Source organism: Pipra filicauda, unplaced genomic scaffold (assembly GCF_003945595.2).
Source record: "Pipra filicauda isolate LSUMZ 115617 unplaced genomic scaffold, ASM394559v2 scaffold37_size4185640_pilon, whole genome shotgun sequence".
NCBI lineage: Eukaryota > Metazoa > Chordata > Aves > Passeriformes > Pipridae > Pipra > Pipra filicauda.
In genome coordinates this window covers 362,444-387,150 of record NW_024104509.1, presented here as the reverse complement: position 1 = coordinate 387,150, position 24,707 = coordinate 362,444, and the positions used below count along the sequence as shown (strand labels likewise).

Sequence of the window (24,707 nt, the reverse complement as noted above, 5' to 3'; positions counted from 1 at the left end):
ATGCTGTATTAAAGGTTTAGGATGATTCTTTCCAAAATCTGTCCAAAAGCACCAGCCCAATGACTTGTGTTGCCTGTGCTGTGCCTAGAGGTAGAGAAACTTAGAAGGTAAGTTTTCAATGTTCTAGACTATACATTTCCTCAACTAAACAATATTTTACCTGTTCCTGTTAAACTTCATAAGCTCATCACCTTCACTGGGGATTTTGTCTGAATGACCTAAGGTTTTCCCTTCAATTCTTTCTTCTGTGCTTCGGTAATTAACAGTAGAAGAAAAATTGCTACTAACACATAATATTTTAATGTTTTCATGTAACTGTGATGTATTACTAGCTGTTATTTTTCAGATATTCAAAGATATTCATAAATAGCTCATAAACCATAGGTTGATCTGGCTAGCATATGACTTTGGATTAGAACAATCAGAAAATTTTATATTCTTTCCTGCTTCATATTTATTTCCTTTTAAATACAGGAGGTACATAGCAACAATGTTAAATTAACGTTTCAATTACAGAGCAGCTTTATTGTATCACATACAGTCCTGTTATGTCTAGCGGCTGATCAAGCATGTGTTACATACTTGTGTTTATGCTTCTGAAGCACCTAAATGCAATGGAAAAGAATAGAATATGTACAGGGAGCCTTTGCCGTAAATTCACATGATTTTATGTGTTTAAAACAGACCTTTACAGTGTTTAGCAGTTAATTTTCGTATTTTAATTCAGTAATTAATATGGTACGTTTGAGGCAGAAGAACTTTATTAGAGTATGCAGAAGTGAGTGTTTTTTCTTCAGATTAATCCACTGTGGGCACTGAAATCTCTGTTAACTGGGCCTAATTTCCATCAGCTTCTTGACCAGACATTTCTGTTCTTGTAGATCACAAAAATAATTGGACAACTGAGCTATCAGTGAAAGGACATGCTTCAATGTTAGTCAGGGAATTATTTTATGGGACGAACTTCAATCTTTAGTAGTGATTGTAGGTAATTTGTGCTACCATCTGTCCATTTGGAATTCTTCTAGCCTTTTCAGTCTATACAGTAAATACTGCTCCATTTAACATTAGTATTTGATACACATTTAATTTCTGTACTGCTGCATGGTCCTTAGGGAGCTTTACTCTAGTGCTATGTGAGAGAGACAAAGTATTGATCAGTTAACATTTCAGCTACATTTATGTATGTTGCAAAATTAATGAAAATGCCAGACAAAAATGTCAGAGTACACAAAAATGTAGAATTTAAATTTGGTAGTTTAATGGAAAGTTTAACATGTGCATTGTTAACAATGTCCCTTGCCTTTAAAGTAAAATTCACAACTGAGTAACTAAATGGAACCACATATTTTACTTAGAGGAACACTAAACATGAAATAAGGGAGAATATAATCCTCAAAGTATTTGGTATCCCAAAATGGCCTCAGTAAAGTACTTTAATTGCCTGTTTGAACTTATAAGTGTTGCTCATAAAATAAACATTTTTCTTTTCTCACTTGGGAGCAGAGTACCCTCACCTAGTCACACCCATATGTCCTCAAATTAAAGCTTTCTATGAAGACATTCTCATATTCCTGTTGTATTCTTCTGATACTTTCTATACGTGTATATGCATGCACACAGAAAAGTAAGTCTCTTAGCCTTCCAAATATTGGTAAAATTACTTTCCCTACATCCAGGTAATTTGTCAGATCTAACTCACCTTGGCTTTGTCTTCTTTCAGACATTACAGAATTCATGTATGAAAATGACACAATAGCTTTTGATCAAGTGTTCGTTCTCTTGCACATACACCATTTAGTTGTGGAGGTGTCATGATAATTAATTGAAAAGGAAACAGGATTGAAAAGAGCTGGTCCCTAGCAGGAAATGAGACTGTAAAATAGTTGTGTCAACTTGCTTAGCTTTTCCCAATTAAAAAGGGAAATGATCACTACTGTATATTTAGGAAGCAACATTCACTGAAAGCTGAAGGAAAAAGATTATGTTTTGGGAGAGACTTGATATGACACCATCAGGAGTTGGAATGATTTGTACTAGTTATTACATATTTTTCTTTTTTTTAACTCTGTAATTTTTGGAGAATAAGAATTTTCAGATATATTTAAAAACTTGCTGGTGTTGCCATTGTTGATACTATTATTGAGGATATAACACATAAACACCTTAAAATTGCTTTTTACTAAACCTGGGTGAAATGTATCATCAAATTGTCTTTGCCACCTCTTGTCTAGCATTTGAAATTGGAATAAGTGCTGGTAAAGTAGTTGCAAAAGCTTCTTACATTTCAGAAAAAGCCTTTCCAAAATTTTTTGTTGCTGTCAAAACTGCCTGTTCTCGAAAGAGAGATTTGCAGAGGTAAAGTGACATGGCAGTGGCAAGGCCAGGTACAAGATTAATTTCTGATGCACATTGCACACATGTGCAAGAGTCTTTCAGCTTTTTGTCAGCTGTATCTTGAGCAGGAAAGAGTAAGAAGTGGACCAGACTGCTCTGGGGTTTTGTTTGGGGTTTTTTGTTTGTTTGTTTGTTTGTGTTTTTCAAAGTAAAGCAGACAAAAAGAAAAGTTCTGTTTCCTCTTTCCTAATTTTCCATAGACCAGCAGAACTGATATTGGACCTGTGTGAAATTACAGTGGAATTTGAGCTTTCTGCAACACTTAGCTATACTGTGTGCCAGGTTTTAGAAGGTGGGATAGGAAAGAAAAACAGTAAATAGTGGAACCTGATATATATGACCATAGAGATCCATTAAATACTCATACTGAAAGAACCTACCAGCACCAGCTGTTATTAAAAAAACCCTATTTACTTAACTATAACAAATGAGGAATGATGCTGGTGTGGAAAAACTGCTGTCATCAGTCTACATCTTGTGTTTGTCACATTGTGTGTTTGCAAATCTGACACAAATAAAGACTGGGAAATATTTATATACATAAAAGCTTCTTTTAGTATTTTGTTTTTAAAAAATCAGTTTCATCTGACTTTTTTCACAGAGTGAACACATACTTGCTAACCAGTTTAACAGTGAAATTCATTACCCAGGCACAGACCTAGTGCTGTTTTTGGTGACTTAGAGCATCCTGTGTGCCGCCCAGCTGCTGTTCCAGGAAAGTGTCTGTCTTAGTTTCTCCATCATTTCTGCCATCACCATTCAGGCGACTGGGGTGCCCACCTGAGGATGTCTAAAATGGCATCAGCACTACCTTTAGGCACTTTAATTACTCCCTTAGGTGATTATTTTACCTGCATATGTATTTTAGGTACCTAAGTAGATTCCGTTCTGAGTTTCCTCACAGTCTTAAGGTGTTAAATCTCAAAAATACCTATGCAGTGCAGGGAATTATTTTCCTTACTTTGCAGTTTCTGAAAAAATAAATAGCAGAATAGGCAATAGTATCCCAAGTCTTGAACTTTTCCCTTCACTACCAGACAGTTCTTCCCACCTCTTTTCCTTAGAAAATAGGTATTTGAGTATTCTGAAAGTATTTCATTATCCACGAAATTGTGGTTGATGAAAAATTGTAGAAATTGACAAAAGCTACTAGTTACTCTCCTGTATTTAGAGTTACCTAAAAAGTTCTAAAAACAATTTTAGATTTCCTGGTAAGGCAGTGATGTGGCTAGAAATCTGGGCAGCCAATTTGTGTGAGTTGCCATCTTGCTCTGGAGTGCGTTTCTGATAACCCAAGGCATGTACAAGGCAATCTCCCACTGCCTGGTGTTACTGGAAAAGTTGCAGAGTACTTCTGTTGGACCCATCATAGATACGTGTCTGGAGAGGGCTTGCATTGCACTTTCCTCTTGAGTGCACATAACCGTCCTGAATGAAAAACTTTTCACTTGAAGGAATTCAGGCGACATTGATACTGATTTTGGTTAATTATGTAGTAATGGTGTTCTAAGGTAATGTCTACTCTATCACTCTTGGGTTCCCTGAGGTGCTCTTTCACAGTCGTTGCAGGAAGTCTCGGCCATTTAAATTTTCATGACTTAAAATGTGCACATGGTTGATTATAAGATATCTTAACTTTTCATCATCTTTTAGTGATGAGTTATATGAGAAGTAACACATCCTCACGTAGCCTCAGCCACATTACTTGTAAAGCCTGTGTGTTTTCAATGGCCTATCTTGCACAGTAACTTCTTTTACTGGTCATGGCAGTATAAGGAGGAGCAAAAACTGCCTCAAAGATCTTTTTAGTAAGGCGTCAAAGCAAGAAAAAATGTTGTCTAGATAGTGTTTTAGTGTGAAGAAGTATGGACGGAATGTTAAATTTTTACCGAATGTGTTGCATAAGTGATTAAACTTCTGCAGGAAAGGAGAATTTCAGTTGACCTTGAAGTAAAAAACCTGTAAATGTCATAGCCTCTTATTTGATAGAAGCAGCATTTCTTATCTTTCATTTTTAGCTTATTTACTTCTCAAAAGAAAAATAGTAGGAGTTTATATCTCCAAATCTGTTTAATACTTGGCAATAAGTAAGGAGACATAATTTAAAAGCATTGTTTATTTTGGATTCACTGGTAGCTTGTACTTACTCCAGAGTAAGTATTAGCACTTATCCAGGAGAGATAACTAATGTTGTGAGCACAGTTGTTACTAAAGAGAAAAAAAAATAATAATTGTAAGTCAAATGACTTCAGCTGATACTGAATAGACTTACAAGTGTATGGCAGATCTTTGAGTTTGTACATTTCCATGAATGACATCTGAAGTTAGAACACTCCAACTGCTTTCCAGAGATACAAGTACTCTACGAAGAACCCAAAAGTAAAAAATTGACATAATTTAGTCTTGTTTTTCTGAGATTGACCACTGGTCTCACAGCTGTTATTAGCACTGCAAAGTTATCTGTTAAAACTAGTATTATGTAATTCGAACTTCTTGGACAATTAGTGTGCAACACGGGCTGAATTAGAAACATGATTTTCTCTCTTCAGTCTTACAGTAGCTGTGATTAGCTATGCCAGTTCTAATTGGCTGGTCTCTGTAAGCAGACACTGCTCATTAATGAGTGGGGACAGACGCTTCCTAACCCCATTAAAAAACCAAAAAGGTATCAAAGGAATGTGCTCAAAAATGAATAAATTAATTCTGTTTTGGTGTACAGAATACATATTTTGCATTTACCACACCAGGAAGTGGCTCTGTATACTTGGGAAAGCTATGATTAAAACACCATCAAGCTGACATCGATGCATATCTGTGATTCTCTGCACTCTGTGTGTCTCCTTTATATCATAACTTGAGGGATAAACATGTTAAGCTGAAGGTAAATGTCTACTTTAATCATACCTCTGTGTCCTGGTTCCAGCCAGGAAATGGTTAATTTTTGCAGTAGCCAGGAGGGGGCATGACTAGGACCTGGAGGTTATTCTGTACTGCCTCCTATCATTACTGGGAGTAGGGGGAAGGGGAGTATCTTCCGGGGAGAAGGAATGCCTTCTGGCTTGGCACAGTGTGGCGGAGGGAGTGGTTGGGTATTGTTGTTTCCTCCTTCTTGCATCCACTGTCATTGGTATTGTCGCTGTTACTGTTTGTTTTCCTATCTCATAGCTGTTTCCATCTCAGCCGGTGATCTTCACCTTTTGTGCCTCCAGTTCTCCTCTCCATCCCACCTCAGGGGAAGGGAGAATGGGGAGGGGGGTGAGCAATCGAGCAGTGCATGGTTTGGAGAGTCTCAGTGGGAGCACTGAATTGGGGAGTATCATTCCTAAACCACAAGTAACAAGGACAATGACAGGCTGTTTTTGGAAGTTGAGTGCATTCAAAAAACCCCATTATTCTTTTAAGGCTCAGGCACAGTGTACTTCCTGCCAGACGAGAGAAGCACGTTAGTATTTAGTATTTTCTTCCATTCGTCCTCAGTTTTTAAGTACACAAGTGCATGATGTCTGTTTAGCTTGAGATGCTCTTTTCTGGACTACTCTCACCTTAATGAAGTCAGCTTGTATGATTCTCTTCTTTCTCTGTTTCTTTCTGGTGCTCATTTACAAGGTAGAGAAGAAATCTCTTCCTTGTTTCAGACCAGAAGGCACAGATGTACATATTTGAATCTCTGTTTTCCAATGACAAATTCTTCATTTGCAAGGAAAAGTGTATTTTTAATAATTAAATCCAGCTAATTCCTTTGAAGATGAGTGATCAGTACTGTAAGGGATACCATTAATGTTTATTTAAGCCTGTTTTCCTTAAGAAAGAAAGACTGAGTAATTTTTTCTTGTTTCAGTGTTCTTTTTGCTGTTTTCTCTTGAAGAAAAAATAATACCAGCAGAAAATTATTCCTTCATCATTACTTACATTTAAAATTTTTAATATTTACTGCAGTATTAATTATTACTTTTTTAAAGCACCACTGTTAGCAGAGGGATTCTGAGTTAATAGAAACATCATAGTATATAAAACACAATATAATTTTCCCAAGACAATGATTGCCAATGTTAGACCACATTAGCAGCACTTAATGCTTATTCCTTAAATTTGCTTGATTTTCATCAGTTAGGAATCATATCACAATCTTGTAACAAGCAATCATAGAGATGTATTGGAGTGATATAGTTTACAACAGAGGTAACTAATGCCTTGCTTGAGCTTTGTTTCTGTGTTATATCATTGTCTTCATAGCATTACAGCTTCACATCAATCTGAATAGTGCTTTTAATACTGAATATTAGGCTTCTTCAATACAACTCCAGTGAAACACATTAAAAAAGTTATTTCTTCATGACAATCTATTAGTTGGAGCATTTGGAAAATAACTTTAGTGTGCTGATAGGTCTTTATAATGTAGTATTCTTTTCACATTCAAGAATCGCTTTGGGTGTGATTTACAGGGTTTTAACCTTTTAAGACACTTCAGCTTTGCTCAAAGGGTGCTTCAGGTTTTTATTAGCTACCTTGATTCCATCAGTATAAGCAAGATACACCTCTATAAATTACTGATTCTCTGGGGCATACTTCTTCGCATGTTCAGAGTTGAGAGCTCTATCAGCCCCATCCAATGAATGGTGGACCAGTCTGGAGTTACCTACCACAGCCTGGGCTCCTGACCCCAGTCAGGCACCCTCCTGCCTCTCCACCAAAGCACCTGCAAACTGAGCCGTGCCCCATTCAGCCCTGCAAGAACAGCTCCATTGTCACATTTTCTGAGGGAAAATTATTCCAGTTCTACTTCTGAATTAAAAGCAAGGCTGTTATTACTCAAGGGATGTTAGGCCTCACTGCTCTCTTGAGAAAACAAATTTGCTGTAATTTTATCTGTAATTTAGTACTGCTTGCGTGCAAATAGAGTCTACATTGTATAGAATATGAGGAAGAAGTAAGGGTTTGTTAAAACCATAAAACAGTTGGGTAACCATTATATTTCCAAAAGCAGCCTTATCAAAGTCACAGGTTAAGTAAAAAAAACCAAACAAACCACAAAAAAACAAACCCACCCCCCTGATAAACAACAACCAACCTCCCCCCCAAACAAAAAACATTTATTACATTAACCATCTATTTTGAATTTGCTTCAAAGAAGTAAACTTTCTGTCTATATGGAGAATATGGCAAAATTGCAAGTTTCCCAAAGGTCAGTGAATAGAATTTGCCTTGACTAACAGCCCAGCCGAGAATGGCTGTGGTAAAGGCTACTCAGATCTTTTTTTCTGCAAGGTTTTTTTTTTTGCTTTCTCACAGTAAATGTAGCAGAGCTTTGCTGTTCTCAAGTTCCACTTTCTTGAAGAATATGATGTCAAAATGCTTAAATACTGTTTCCCTTTCGTTGGTTGATTCTCGATGATCAGCATTTAATAGAAATATTACTTTCCTGTATGCATAGGAAAACTTAGCCCTCGCCAGTGATGCTGTTGAGGCTGGTCCAAATCAGTCGAGTATTTTATTCTGTCAAAGTTCATTTTTACAACTGTGTGCTTGTTTGCTGCCTTACATCCTGATTAGGCAGCAAATGTGCAAACTACTTTCTACATATTCTTGCTCTCTCTCTTTTTTTTTTTTAATGAAAAAAAATCCAATCCAGTTGTAGGAGTTTGATCTTGCTGATTAGCAGAGGTAGAGTTAAGAACTTAATGTGGTTTCTAATTATTTGGCAGCTGTCATTAGTGAGTGACAATGTAGCTAATCCCTCCCGACACACAAGCCTGCTCCTCCATTCTCCCAAAAGCAGCAGCAGCCACCTCCAGGCTCACTCTTAGCTGAAGCTGGGAGCAGGGAGTGCGTATCTGACCTAGGATCTGAACCTGGGAATCTCTGGTTAGTATGCTTCATTGCCTGTGGATCACGGCTCTCACCCTTCTGCTCCTTTTCTTACAATGTCTAATATGCCTAATTTAAATTAAATTATTTTAATTAAATCATTCCACTGTTTCTCACCATGCAACATAGTTAAGAGCTGTAGCTGACAATGTTATAAATCAGGTGTCTCCCCTTGATTGGGTCAAAGTTAGTGAGCCAAAGATGACTGTGGATGCTGGCATAGGCAGAGCAAAAAGGGTATGTGAAAAGACTCAGCACTTAAACTAGAACTGAGAGACACAGCAGTTACTGTTATAAGCATCAGTAGCATTCCTGCTGGTATTTTTCTCTCAGCATTGTCACAAGCACTGGGTTCACTGTTTGCGGGGAAGACAAAAGGCTGAGCAGGGAGTTTGTGGTTTCCGGATGGAAATAAAGCTCATCTTGGTTTATCTCTGATTTGAGCAATCCTGTCATTTGCCAGTCAGGGAGCGTAGTGAATTGTCCGCTGCATCACCAGAGTTTTTCGTAGATAACCCCTCGACAGCTGATGACATTGTACTGTGGTACTCTGAGGCTTGTGTTTATTTTATTTTCTGCAGACATCCATTCCTTCTCACATTTTTTTATTAAAAATCTGAATTAATCCCCTCCCTCAAGTTACACAGAGGAAAGTAAACAAAAAGCTTGAAAAATTCTAATGCAGGAGGAATGCTTTAAAACAAGACTACCTGTGTTCTAAAATGTGATTATTGACTAATTAAATTCTGTGTCTGCCTTGCAGTGACAAAGATAGCACTTCTTTGAGACCACTTTAAGATCTGGAAGGTAGAACCAACAACCCCACTTACCTCTGAAGTACCGGACTATCTACTTGCTCTGTAATGTATTTCACCTCTGCTGAGTTTTGATTTTTAGAACTGATAGTCAAATATAAAATATAAATTAGTTTAAAAATGACAGATTGTTTCTGGGGCACTTTCATTGTTCACTTTTATGATAGTTGCATTTTTTTTAAATTAATGCAGTTTAAAAATAATTTTAAGTTTCCCAAGACAAAGGAAGGAAATGAGACATTGGATGCACAAACAAAAGCTTTATTAGTTTACGACAAGTAATCCATCTTTTTGCATTAGTGTAGCATTCTACCCCAGATTATTTTTCATAATTGATAATTTGTGAGTCATATATGTTATTTATTCTTTTATGGGTTTCTAACTAGTGAATAATGGCAAAGGTCATAGAGATTTCATAAAGGAAATGGTTTTTGTTTTTTCAGTTTTGATTGCTGTTCTGAAGAATTTTGTGAATCTTTCAGAGAAAACCACAAAGAAAAAAAGTGATAGCCATTTTCCTGGAAGGAAGTTTATGCAAATACTGTTATAGGAATTCGAAGAAGAAATTAATTTTAGGACACACATGAAGCACTATAGCAGGGTGAAAATATTTACCTAAATCAGTTGTGTTTTATGTAATAGTGATTAGTTTTAAAAGTTGGAAGTGTACGTATTGCCTATACATGCAGCAAAATTAAAAATTATATTTGCATGTGACTGAATAAATTTGATTTTTTCCCTATCAGAAATATTTTTGCAGTAGTTTTCCTTCTACCATGAAACTAGGGGGAATGATAAACATGTGCTATCTCCACTCTTTAGAAGGGGGAATGATAAACATGTGCTATCTCCACTCTTTAGCAGAATTTAATATTGGTTACGAGTTGAGAAAATATAACAAGGGGGACAAAAAGTCTTTGCATTTAAAATATTAGAAAGCACCAAAATGGGATTATGTGTTCATGCATTAGTTTGTCACAGGGAAGTAATTAATAAAAGGATTTGGGCATATCATTTAAAATTTAGTTATCCTAATGAGAAAGCTAGTAGGAACTTTTCCCTTTACTAATATTTCTCCCGCTACCCATGAACATTTTACCACTAACTGCTCACAGACTTTCTGATGCAATTGAAAATTGGGGGAACTGAATAAAATATGAATAAATTCAATTAGTGGGAAAGGCAACTTGATATAATTTACAGACAACTACATAGGAGGTATAAAATATTTTTAAATTAATTAAATACTAATTTCACACTGAAGTTGTTATGAATTTCCTGCTACAGCTTGTGTGGTTCTCTCCTCAACAGTCATTTAAATGTACTCTGAACATTTTAATTATAATGACACATTTCTATAGAAAATATGATCAAGGACTATCTTCATAATTAAAATAGAATTGAACTCATTTAATTGTAATGTAAGTATATTATTATATGTAGAATATAATTATGATAATGTGTATTCTTCCCCTCTCCATTTCTAAAAATGAAAAAAAAAGAATAGGTTTTGGTAAAACTGTTCTTGAAATTTCATCCAAAAATCGTGAATAAATGAATATTTTGCAAAAAAATTTGTATCTCAAATCAGTAACAATATCAGTAGGATCTTGTCCTTAAGAGATATTTTAGTTGCCTAAGAATAAAGCAAAAGATATGTATTGTTGCTGAACACTTTTTATTTCATTCTATGGCATACATCAATACCATTGGTTCTTTAAGTTTTTTGTTTTTTTTTTAGTTTTGACCGAAGCTTATGTTGTGGTTTTTTTCTTTGTGATAGTGTTTCTAGCCAAGCTGGAATTAGTTACTAATGTATTCTAAGTATTTCAGAAAAGTGCTTTAATGTAGATTATCTGTTCAACTGAGCCAGTAAAATAAGGCACTTTTTTAGCTCATCAGCTAATTGATTTTAAATGTCATAATTATTTTGATACAAATAAAAATTTATGTGGACATTTACTCCCTAAGAGGAATTTAGGATTTGGACAAATGGACACAAAAATAGTCTTGTTTTAAAATTCCCCCTTTCATAGCATGGCAGTGTTTTTAAAACTTACATAATCATACTTTGAAAGGATGCTGTCCTTTCATCACTATAGGTATAAAAAGTACAGCTTTTCAGTACAGAACTGCTGAATCCTATCTCTGAAAGGAAAATATTTTGAATTATTACACTGTTTTATAATGAAAAACGCATTTAATAATATCTACCTTTTTATTTTCTGTTTTTATACTACTGTTGAAACTATTCCCCTTAAAAAAAGGAAAAGAAAGAAAGGATGTCAGAATTTTTTTGAAAGGCAGAATGTATTACTTTTGAATTGCATGGCTTGCCTGGGTCTTAGCCGAAGATATATACAAGAGAACTCTTCTGCTGCTGCTGTTATCATTATCTGCTGGATGCAGTGGTGTCTACACTGTGGTGGGCACACCTTTGTTCCTAGAAGTTAATGAACTGAGCCTATGCTTCTGAATTCATATCGTTAAGTTCAATTCAAATCACTAGGGCTGTCTGCAAGAGTAAATTTACACATATGCATAAGTATTTGCCCTATCTGACCTGCCTAGGGGAGAGAAAAATGTGTAAAAGATGCAGAGAAGAAAAAACCTGCCCTTAGATTAATGCAACTTCCCAAGCATCTCTTCATTATCTCAAAAAAATTGGATAAACTGTTGGTTTTAGGCTAAGTAATTCTCTGTACAGTTGCACTGTATTGAATGAAGCTTTTTTTATACAAGAGATATAGGATAGATGCTTATGTAATATGGTACAAATTTTTCCTGTCTTGCAACTTTCTGTATTTGCAAGACCAAGCATTAATTGTGATCTTTGAATGTGATCTTTTGATAGTTATGGCCAAGTTTAATTGTCAGCAAAAATATGCCTGAAATATGTGTGTCAGAGGAGCATAGAGCTTATTTAATGTTTGTCGATTAAAAAAAGAAAGCCTATTTTTCATGATCCTTTAAATTATTTAAAGAAAAAAAATGGAGAAAAATACAGACACCATTGTAAGATTTGGAATTAAATTATTAGAATAAAAATCTTTGGTATCATGGATTTTAAAAATTTTTGGTAAAACGTGCTCTTTAGCCTGAAATTAAGAGGTATTGAGTTTAGTGATAATGCTAGTTCTGTCCTATTTCCTGATAAAAATAGGATCCTTTTTCCTGTTTCTCTGCATGTCATTCTCCACTTAAACCTGTAGGTAGCACCCTTGCATCACACAAAAATCATTGCCATTCCTGAGAGACAATTACTATTTAGGTGGTGAAGTCTTTACTGCTGCAGACCTCTAAATGTAGCTAGTATTATTTGCATAATTTCCAGACTTAGGTGACAATATGTGATCTTAAAACAGCAGATCACTCTCATGAGGAACCTCAGAGATACAATGTTCTCTCATAATTATTTGTTTTAATGTATTGTCCGCATAATTCTTCGTTTCTGTTTCCGGTTTTCTTCTCTGTTCTGCAAAATACATGACACTAGTAGTCTCTTTTATTAGCTGAGTAAGGTAAACTCTGTTAATTTAACTGAACTCTGTTCATTCTTCTCACTGTGGACTTGATCCATAAGTTATACCAACCGGCAATTGACCCTAGAGTTGCTGACTACTGAGTTGGTGGTGATGGAGTTTCACTGAAACCACTGCACTGCAGGATCAGGCCACCTGAGGAGAATACCGACCTTGCTGTTAGTGCTGGGAAGGTGACCCGTTACCAGTGCTGCTATTACTTGCTTTTTCAACTTTGATATGCAATGTCAAAAAATTTTAATACATGCATTACTGTTAAATCTGAGGCAGTTCAGATAGAAAATTGTTTTGCAAATAATTTTTTTCACCCCTCAGTATGTGCTTCATAATATCATTGCTTATATTTCCTGAACCCAGTGATATCATACCATCTCTTAAAATGGCAGTTTGTTTTCCTTTGCAGTTGCTCTTCAGAGTCACATAATGCAGAATGTCTCTAGATTTATTATTTTTTTCTTAGGAGGTCGTACCAAAGAAGATGTGGTTATTGTTCTTACCCATGATCATAATGTGCTCAATAAAACTGTTGACATTTACTCGATTTTACTAAGATTGTGTTTAATTTTATTAAGAGTCAGTAAGTAGGATATAACAAGAAAAAAATCATACAATGCTCTTGTTAATGTACAAGTTAATGATTTTGTCTGTGTGCTGGACTGAGATATTTGAGAAGGGAACACTGAATGTCTGAGAGAGCCTCCCATGAGCAAGCTGGTTTTTAGTCATATTGTCTGAATGCTTGGTTGTGTATTAGAAGATGCAAAGTGTGATGCAGGTGGGAGGGAACTAACCTTTGACTCACTGTAGCAGCAGAAAAAGATCCAGACTATCAGCATGGGAGTTTCCAGCCTTTCCATTTCTCACTAGAATAGAACACATTTTTTTTGTGGATGAGAGAGGCACAGATTGAATTCCCAGATGCACCAAGCCACTCTTTGTCTGGGTTGGGTTTTGTTTTGGTTTGGTGGGTGTTTTTTTAAAGCAAACCACCTCAGCTTTCAAATTGTTACAGGAACCCAACCATTAAAAAACAAACTAATAAACAAACAAACAAACAAAAAGAAAACACAAAAAACTGAGAAGAGAGTATTCTTTATTGGTTGTTTTGCCTTGGCAAATGCTGTGTAGTTAACAAGGAAAGCTGACTTGTTTCTGCAGGCCCTGCTTCAATTTGTTGTGTCACTGTCCAAGTTAGAAAGGCACTTCTGTCCATAGCAAATGCTCATATCATGACTCATTAGACAAGGGAGTAATTTTCCAGCTCGGGGAGCAGGATGCCCAAGAGGAGGACCCCATTGTGACTAACTCTTGTCAAAGCAAAGCATATACTTGTATAGACCAGAGAAGGAAAAATGTTTGCATGGGTTTTTTCTACCCTGTTTTCTCTGTCTACTTTTTTTTCTAAGTGAACTGGTTAGTTTTTAAGAGTTATTCAGAAGATGAATACTACATAGCTGTCACTGGGCATGTGGTACGACAGCAGCGCAGAACTTGCATTTCACAGATATCAATATCCTGGGAATGGTATCTTAAGAAGAAATAGGCATTTTCAATGTTTGAACTAATTTAAAATTTAACTGGTAATCTATTTTTAAGATGTTCTGTTCTATGATGACATTCTAGCAATTAGATCAAACTCTTTTTCAGTATTGCGATGACTCAGTACATGTGAAAGTGTTTACCTGAAATATTCTTTCTCTTGGAAAAGAATATCTTCTATTATCAGGAAGGTCCACTGAGCAAAGAACATGTGATTTGTCATTGTCAAGATACAACATCAGATTTTCAAAGGAAAAAACAGCAATGCAATCATAAGCTTTCATGAAGCATCATAGTACTGCTTTTAATGTATTTTTCATTTTGAAATCTGATGCGGATAAACATTATTGAAGTAGTGTTTTAGGGGATTACTGGTATTATTTGTTATATCATGTGAAAAACCCACAGCTGAATTCTGTTCTCATATGGCTACTTTTACATCAGGATTTCACCTGTGTTGGATTCCCCTCTTGCTTACACCGTTTTTGTATTGAGTTTAGGTATTTTGTTGATAAGGCTAGTTTGCTGGGGCAGACTGACAGTGACGTCATTCTTATAGGGAAGGAAATATGACATGTTTTAGCAATGGTACTTTGATTCAGTTAGGCAGAGTCTAGCAGGTTCCAGAAGTCACTGCTTTCTGGATTCCTGAAAGTGGGAAGGCTGTGGCTGGGTTTCTACTACCACATGCATTTCTGTCATTTATGTCTATTGTCCCAGCTAAGAAAGGAGTTTCCATTTTCTACTATTGGGATGCTGTTGCCTGAAGTTGTAGTGTAGTGAAATAAAGATGCAAGAGAAGAGAACTGAAGAGGCTTACAGCCAGTTCTTTGTGATCTGAAGTCTTTGATCTTGGTACAGTGGTTTTATAGTGGGATGTAAACACAGCTCTGTTTTTGGCTTTTTGCTCTCTGAAATAACTGGACCCTATCTGGTTAATTTTACCTTTGTAAAAGGAAGGTCACTAGATTTTTTTTTAACCCATCTGTTTTGAGAAGTCTATTATCTAAGAGCCCCTGCTGTAAAATATTCAACTATTTGAAAAACAACAAACAGTTTGGTTTGGAAATATCACAGATCTCACAGGTTACTACAACTTGATATGTGAAAGCCTTTTCTTATACTACTGCTATCCGATTTTTTCTTGATCCACGGTGTTTGTGCAGAAGTTGTCGTCTGTCTTCGGGGTGCAAAGATGCAATCCTACCAAAGACATCTTAAAAATTATCATTTTTTTTTCTGAGTGAATATAAATTATAAATCTTGTGTTCCTGCTTTTAGAATCTTTTAAACTAATCTGAAGTCTTCAAAAGAAAGCCAGTCAGCAGTGCTACCATGTTAGAACTTGTTCAGCTCACAGACTGGAGCAGAATCATTTTACTCTGAAGTAAAGTGTATTAACTTCTACCAACCATCAGTGACTTTGCTACCCAGTTTTTTCATTTGTACAAGTAAAACATCTACCCATAGATGCAGAAATAACCCCACCCTGTAGGTAACTTAAGGATAATCACAGTTAACGATGAAGTCGTTAGCAGAAAGAGCCTTTCCAAAATTGCTTTTTATAGTTTTAAACCTTGCTTTCTCTTATGTATAATGTGAAACATCCTCCTCTTACTTCTCTTTTACTGGGAAGATCAAAGTGGTCCTGCCACTAAAAAGTTTAGTTTAGTTTTTTCTCCTACTGGGATAACTTGTCTTTCAACCTGGTACCCGCCACAGAATCTCCTTTTGTCCCCACATTGTTAACAGTACCTACCCCAATGGCAAAGCACCCATTCTGTTGCCCATTTTCCTTTCTCAGACTGCTTATGATGAAGGAATATGTCGGCTTTTCTGACAAGAGAAAATGCCAGTAGTTGTTAGGAATTATATAAAGGACATGAAGTGAAATACAGCTAATGGCGAAAACAAGTGGCTGTCTAGTAATGATCCCAAATTTGAGAACAGGAGATCAGAGTTTTGTCCCTGCCTGCCCTTGGACAGTCAACTCTGGCTTGAATTCTAATGGACTGGATTTGCTGGACCAAAGCTTAGGGGAGCTAGTTTCCCACTGTTCGCTGTTAGACCTTCAGAGCCACTTACCAAATAGAAAATGACAGTCAACTCACTATCAGAAAAGATGCCTGCTTGCTATGATAACAGTTTTGGAAAACAGGGCAAACGCAGTAGGGAATACACATTGCTCAGGCATCACCCAAACACAAACTCCGTTACCTCAGTTGGGTGTTAACTGGGTGCTGGTTGTTCATGACCATCTGGAAATCTTCTTATTTCCAAACCGGAAGTTGCATAGCTAAGGGCCTGCACCCTAGGTGATGACTGGTCTTAAGGACAGAACCTCATAACTCTTGCTGGTTAGCTGTGATAAAGACCTTATAATTTATCCAGTGCTTTCCAAAAGTTACATCTCTGGTTGTATATTTTAGTGCTTCATCTTACTGAACTCTGAAATTTGACATTTTGGGTGTAGGGAATTAGTTTTCTCTTTCAGAGTTGCATGTCTGTGTTGGAAGATATCCTTTTTATTTAAAGAGGGTTGGCAGTACTTATATTTGTTTCGCTCTCTCATTCAGTAGGTAGTCTTGTTATCCTCTGCCTTTACCACAGATACACATCATACTTTCACATTTGCTGGGGTCTCAATCCTGAAGTCAACCTCAGGCTTCCCATCCATGCTGTCGGCAAGACAGCAGACTCAGTGTCAGATCCTGAGTGCAGTGTTACTAAACCAAATGGAGATGCCTGGAGACGTGGCTGTCACTGGCTCAGAGTCCAGCCATGCCTCTGTAGCCATTCTTCTTTGAGCAATACAAAGTGTGGAAGTCAACACCAGCTGAACACACACCAAAAATTCTGCAGATATCACCTCAGTTTTCCTTGGATACTTCTGTGGCCTGTCTTCAATTTTCATACTTTGAAATCTTGCTTAAACCTTTTGTAGCTGTGTGAACCATCTTCAGCTGTTTTTTTTCCCATCTTATCTCTTTTATTACTCTTCAGTAGTATCTGTGAACTGTTCATAAAGTAACTAGACTCAAGTTAGCAGGCCAGAAATGCATGAAATCTTTGGAATAATTTCAGTTAATATTTGAGAGTAGTAGAGATGAGTAGCTGTGAACATTTGGAGATGTGCTTGCATGTCCTGCTTTTGGCATGACAACAGGTTATTTTCTTTGTGTTTGTTGTCCGTGTGTTAAGAAAGTAGAAGTTATGAAACGGCATTGTGCTTTCTCTCATAATAAAGATTGAAAGGAAAAAATAATTGGGTTGAGGGAAAAGGCAAGAAAAGGAAAAGAAAAAGAAAGACTTCGTTGTCTTATGCTAGGTGATTTCAGGCCAAGTTGTTTTCCCATATTGATTATATCATTTTTTAAAATAAAAATCACTTGCAGTGTAATACCTAACTAGTTTCTACCAGGATTTTAAGTCGCAATAACTTCTACCTCAGCAGCCAGTGTTGTTGGTAAAAGACACACTCTATTGACACAGGTTTACTTATTAAGTAAGGAAAAAAATCTTCATTGTAACTTGAAGCAGAGGCTATTAATTTAGACTTTGTCAAAAGCAGCTGTAAAATCAAGAAGAGGACTGTACCTTTTGGTTATTTTTTATTAAAAAAGTCGTGACGTCTTTAGGCTGTCTTGTTGTTCACTAGAAAGCTAATCCATCAAGTGAATCTGGGTCTGTTTTTATCACAACTACTTTAATTGTACCTTTCTTTTTTTCTTCCCTGTCTGTCTGAATGTTTAAAAACACCTTTTCTGTACAAGTCTAAGTGATGGAAGACCTAAATCAATCCTAAGTGGCAACCACTTCTCACAGTGTTTCGTGTGGTGGTGTGTTAATTAGCTGAAATAGATTATCCCCTGGTGTGTAGCGTAGTGTTTGTAGTAACTTTCAGTGTGCATAGTTTGCAGTGGATTTAATGTTTTTTTTCACATACTGAGGCAAATTCTCAGTATGTCTTCAAGTTTCTCTATGCGGGTGTTTTTTCTGAGCTAATCCTGATAGACTTTCCCTGCCGGATATGCCCATTTTTAAGAACAGTAGAACACTACATATGCAGGAACCTCTGTGCTTGGGGCTGTATGCAAATTTAATGCCCAGCTCATTTCTGTTTCTCTTACATGGATGACAGACATTTTAATAATAGCTTCCACGTTTCCCCATGGAAATTCCATTGTATTTCTGTATATATATGAGCGCATATGTGCATTTACTCTGTGTATGTGTTTGAATATGATACTGGGAACACCTATACTTGTAAATATGTTTTAGCCCTTGTTGTGATATAGATAAAATGTATGTGAGAAAGCTTGTGACAAGAATGCAGTCGTCAAACAACTCTTTATTAGAGATGTAGCTAGATCCCAGAGAGACTTATCAGATACTAAAAAATAGGATGGAAAATGTGATAAACAAGAAATTGACATTGAAAATAATTCTACAGCATTTGGGGTTTCATGGCTTCATAGGGTAGCAAGAAGCAAGAGCATAGGAAATAAGGTTTTGGTTCCTGATGTTTGAAGCAAGTACAGTCAGAGTAAATGGTATTCCAGCAACTGCAAATAGAGCTTTCTCCAGATGTGTCACAATCTTCATGACTGAAATGAGTTCTCTCAGGTGCAACAGGTTTTGGAAGAGCTGGGTGTAGCTGAAGAGCTACTAACTATTGTCTGCTTTTTAAAAGCAATAACCACAGTGTGAGTGTTTAGACACCAACATTTGTATATAGGCACTGAAATAGAAAGTGACTTGGCTGGCAGGGGTGCAGCACAGTGTATCCACGTTCCCTTCCTTATTCCTCTGTATGTGATTCTGTGTGTGCAGGCATGCCTCTCCCTGAAAGGAATTACACGAGGAAAGGATTGCATCCTTATCCCAAATGGAACATAAAAGATGTACTTTTTCCCCAATCTCTGCAAAACCAGCTTTCAGTTATGCTGGTTTGTATGTTTAAATTCAGGTTGTACAAAAGTCACTCTTCAGAAGAACTTTGAAACAGAAATTCCAGAAATATGGGAAGATGTTTTAAAGATATTTTAATGCAGGGAATTCATATAAACAGTAAACACTATTTTACTATTTTTTATTTTAATAAGAATTCTTTTTTTCTGCATTTCGTGGTCTACCTGTATGCCAAAGATATGTTTCCATAAATCTTTTCTTCTTCTTCTCATCTAGTATAGTCATCATTCACACTGCATTTAGTACACTACTAAAAAACTGATTCTACTCTTTTTTTTTCCTGCTTGAGGTGCAAGTGACAATTTCATGGTGGTGACGTGCAGAAGTGTTCAAAGATTACCATCACAGTCAAGAAAAAGTTCTTGAAAACTAATAGTGAATATGTTCAAATATAAAAAATATACTGTAGAAGTAATTCAACCAATTATCTGTCTTTTCATTCTTAGAAATGAAATTGCTATTAATATGGAGAGATATAACTAAACCTATGTGTATATGTAGTTGCAAAATATACATATATATAAAATATAAAAATTTTATTTTTCTCTAGCTTCTGACACTATCTGTTTTGGAGTGATATGAAAGAAAATTCAAGAAAGTATCTCATAATTGAGGTTTATTGAATATAAGATGTTATACCTTATCAATTTTAGTGTTATTTCACAAATAATGAACACAACTTTGTTGCAGGAATGAAAGAAGTGATATAATTATCTGGTGAGATTTTGATGCTGCCATTATTTTTGTAACTTCACAGTTTCAAAACATTAACAGTACATACAACTTTCCAAAATGTCTGTTACTTCAGCATGTTTTTATACTTACTAGTGTTACTTCTCTTTTTGACTTCATTGTATGCCCTCTTTTGTCTCAGATTGTATTACTTCTGTTGTGTATTTTATCTTTCATAGTGCTATATAATAAATCCCTACACCTTTAGTTCTCATACCGTGATTTGTAGTCGCTTTCCATAGTGAGTGCTTCCCAGTTATAAATCCACCTTAAACAGCATGTATTTAAAAGTTTGATGATAAAGATGTGTGATAGTATGGAAGAAAATGTGATAACTTAAAATGGCCTGTGATTTCAAGAGCCTGGGAAGCGTCCTCTAGGCAGTACAGACGCAGAGGTGTAGCCATATCTTGTGTAATTGGAAGGTAAGGTAAATAACTCATGGCACACTGTCTCATGAAGTTTTCATACAAGTTTCCAAGTTTAACTACTGGCTAGTTAGCTGTAGATGCAGCATCAAAACAAACCCCTCTGACTTCTTAATATCGTCTTATACATTCTGAAATCATGTAGGAAGAAAGGATACTCTAATAAAGTGAAAGGAGACCAAAAGCAAATTTTCCAACCGTGTCTGTAAAATTAAGAGTTGTTTTCCTTTCAATGAGAGCAAATATTGTGTATCATTTTTACCCAGGCAAAACAAGTACAAAGTAGGAGACAGATTTGTCTCATTTCGTAACTGTGCAAAGATGTAAATGGTCAAATGAGGTACTGAGGAATGTAACTTCATCCCATTAATAATATTACTAAATAATATATGTGTCCCAAAGGACCTATGTAAAAGGTGTAAAAATGTAATTAAAAAATGTCTGCAGAAAAGATTACTGTGCTATATAAATATATAGTTATATCTGAATGTGTATATATATATAAAATTATTTATGCACATAATGTGTATTCATCTCTTTCTTTGGAGCTCATTCATTTCTGTTTCAGGTTGGTATGTGTTATTTTTGGTGCTCTAGCAAGTATCTTTCAGCTATGGTGATTTCCATGTCACCAGTATTTAAAAAAAAAGGAACTGTGGAATAAGACACCAGTGTGTCTTTACTGGTTAAATTACCCCAAAGGTTTTCAAAGACCCAGGAAGAAGTTTCATGCTTTTAAAACATGAAGAGAGGCTTTGGGAAGGGACTCTTGATAATTGTTTTACTTTTGGATGAACCATACAGCCCTTTAACAAGGAAGACAGCTTTTGCGATTGTCTCAGATCTCCGCAGACTTTTGCCAGTAACTCGGACCCTCTTCTGGTTATACACCTAAATTACTTCTTTCTACCTTATATTTATTATTGATTATTTCCAAAGTGCTGTCTACAGTTAAAGTCCATCTGTAATTTTCTCAATTGCCTTTGACTTTGTCAGTCATAGCATTCTGGGGCTGAAACTTCTTTGAGCTGTATTCAATGTAGTTGTGTGGTGTATTTGTTTCTGATTTACAAAAATGGGATATAATTTTTTTTTGGATAAAATATTTTATTTTGGATAAAATATTTTTACCTTAAAATACTTGCAACCATTTTGACACTGTATTCCTGTGTTTTTAAATTTGTCAGGACTTAAAAAAAAGAGGTTCATTTCTGATATTGGTGTTTTTTACCTGTTGTTTTCTGCCTGTGCAAATATGGAAATGACCCTAGCTTACACTAGCAGAAGTTTACATTGGATATTAGAAAAATTTCTTCAAGGACAGGGCTGTCAAGCACTGGAACAGGTTGCCCAGGGCAATGGTGGAGTCACCATCTCTGGAGGCACTTAAAAGACATGTAGATATAGCACCTAGGTGCAGAGTTTAGTGGTGCACTTGGCCACAGTGGGTTAACGGTTAAACATGATGATCTTAATGGTCTTTTCCAACCTAAGTGATTCAGTGATTTTATATTGGCCAGCTCCTGAAAGTTGCCCCACCTGTGTATTGTGCCAGTTTGACTCTGGGAGGACCAAGGTGCCCACCAACACCACTCCATCACTGCCTATCACAGCTGGACAGGGGAGAAAAAATGTAACAAAAAGCTCAGGGTTTAAGATCACTGGGCAATAACCTTCATAAGCAAAAAAGATTCAGCTTGGGGAAATTAGTTGAACTTACTGGCAATTGAATCCAAGTAGGATAATGAGAAATAAACCCAAATCTTAAAATACCTTCCCCCACCCCTCCTTTCTTCATGGACTCAACTCCACTCCCACATTCCTCCTCCCCTGTGGTGCACAAGGACCATGGGGACTGTGGTCACTTCATCACGTTGTCTCTGCCACTGCTTCCTCCTCAGGGGGAGAACTCCTTGCACTCTTCCCCTGCTCCAGCATGAGATCCCTCCACAGTCCTCCACAAAGTTCTCCAGTGTGAGTGTTTTGGATTCGTGTGGCCAGGTTTTGATAGGCGGGGGGGACTACAAGGCAACTTCTGTGAGAAGCTGCTAGAAGCTTCTTCTATGTCTGGCAGAGCCAATGCCAGCCAGCTCCAGGATGGATCTGCCACTGTTCAAAGCCAAGCCACTCAAATTATAGTAACACCTCTATAATAACATATTTAGGAAGGAGAAAAAAAAGTTATTGTGCAGATGTAATTGCAACCAGGGAATAGTAAGTGGGAATATGTAAGAGGAATAACTATGCAGACACCAAGGTCAGTGGAGAAGGAGGGGAAGGAGGTGCTCCAGGCACCAGAGCACCTGCGGTCCGTGGTGAAGACCTTGGTGAAGCAGACTGTCTTCCTGCAGCCCATGGAGGACCATGGGTGTGCAGAGATCCACCTGCGGCCCTTGGAGGATATCCATGCTGGAGAAGGGTCCTGGTAGGAACCTGCAGACCCATGGAGAGGGGAGCCCATACTAGAGCAGGTTTCCTGGTAGGACTTGTGACCTTGTGGGGAACCTACATTGTGACAGGCTATGCCTGAAGGACTGCACCCCGTGGAAGAATGACCCATGTTGGAGCTGTTTGTGGAGAGCTGTTGCCCATGGCATGGACTCATGTTGGAGAAATTCATGGAGGACTGTCTCCCATGGGAAGGAGCCCACACTGGAGCAGGGGGAAGACTCTTCTCCCTGAGTAGTGGCAGAAACAACCTGTGATTGTGTTGGTTTGAACTGCCATAACCCCTATTCCCTGTCTCCCTAGGCCACTGGTAGGGCAGGAATTAGAGCTCGGGAAGGTGTTTTTAAGATTTATTTTACTTCTCATTATCCTGCTCTGATTTTGTTAGTAATAAATTCAGTTAATATCCCCAATTTGAGTCTGTTTTACCCGTATTCAGTGAGTGATCTCTCCTGGACTTTCCTCTCCTCAACTCACGAACTCCCCAATTTGAGTCTGTTTTGCCCGTATTCAGTGAGTGATCTCTCCTGGACTCTCCTCTCCTCAACTCATGAACTCTTCATTATGTTTTCTCTCCTCTGTCTAGGTGTGGAGGGGAGTGATAGAGTGGCTACGGTGGGTGCTTGGCATCCAGCCAGGGTCACTACGGTGAGTCCTTCCCATATGGGCTGCAGTTCTTCACAAACTGCTCCAACATGGGTCCGTTCCCACGCTGTCCTTCAGGAACAGATTTGCTCCTGTGTGCCTTCCCTCTGGGGTCACATGTCCTGCCAGTAAACATGCTCCAGCATGATCTCATCTGTCCATGTGGCTACCGGACCTGTAGAAGGCTTCCTACAGAGTCACAACCTTCCTCAGGGATCCAACTGCTCTGGTCTAGGGTTCTCCATGGACTGCTGGTGGATATCTGCTTCACTGTGGACCTCTGACCTCTGTGAGGCAGGGGAACAACCTGCCTCACAGTGGGGTGCAGAGGAATTTCTGCTCCAGTGTCTGCAGCATTTCCTCCCACTCCTTTTTCGCTGACCTGGGTGTTTGTGGAGTTGCTTCCCTCACATATTCTCTCTCTTCTCTCCAACTGTGGTTGTACGGGTTTTTTTTCCCCTTCTTAAATATCCCAGAGGTGCTGCTGCCATCACTGATGGGCTCAGCCTTGACCAGCAGGTCCATCTTGAAGCCAGGTGGCATTGGTGCTATTGTAGGTGAGTGAAACTTCTGGCAGCTTCTCACAGAAGCCACACCTACAGCCTCCCCACTACCAAAACCTTGCCACACAAAACCGGTACCATGTGTTCATCTGGCTGCCATCTCCTTCTGTAGACCCTTTTCTCCTACCAGCAGCCTTGGTGCTCTGTTCTGAAGCACCGAGGGCTGCAAATGGTCCTGTGTGGGGGAGGTACACATGCAGAAAATGGTGAATAGAAAATCCCGTGTGTTTTTGTTCTCCTTTCCAGGCAAATAAAAGGAATCGGGATCCTGATTTGAAGCTAGAGCTTTTTTGGGAAGGAAGGGTGGTGATGTTAATGTTGAGTGCCTGTGGATAAGAATAAGGGGATAGGCTAACAAGGCTAACAAGATGAACATTCTGGTGGGAGTCTGTTACAGACCACCCAACCAGGATGAAGAGGCAGATGAAGTATTCTGTAAGTGGCTGGCTGACATTTCATGATCGCCATCCCTTTTTGTGAGGAAGACTTTAGCTTGCTGGATGTTTGCTGGAAACTCAGCACAGCAGAGAGGAGACAGTCTAGGAGGCTCCTAGAATGTGTGGAAGATAACTTCCTGGCTACAATTGAAATTTTATTTCTGTCCCTTTAACTCTCACAGTTGGCAGTGTTGGTTTTCCTACAACCAAACAACTTACTTTATCAAAGGTTGCACTTCCTAATATCCTAATGGTCCTTTTATTTTGATGGTTTTGTTTTTCTGTCATATTGATGAAGATGAGCCCAGTTTAAACACTTGGGAGG

The 24,707-nt window shown here is 37.5% G+C and overlaps 1 protein-coding gene across 9 annotated transcripts in view; it reads left to right on the top strand.

Moving 5' to 3' along the window:
• Window positions 1-24,707, top strand: part of MCTP1 (multiple C2 and transmembrane domain containing 1) — a 179,974-nt gene that overhangs the window by 87,724 nt on the left and 67,543 nt on the right. The window contains exon 16 of one of the 9 annotated variants that reach the window (XM_039384833.1): window positions 19,419-19,460. The exons of the other annotated variants lie outside the window; for them this stretch is intronic. Coding sequence (XP_039240767.1) covers window positions 19,419-19,445 — 27 coding nt within the window. The 3' untranslated portion in view covers window positions 19,446-19,460. Of the gene's footprint in view, window positions 1-19,418; window positions 19,461-24,707 lie in introns of those variants that run through there. 9 annotated transcript variants of the gene reach the window in all.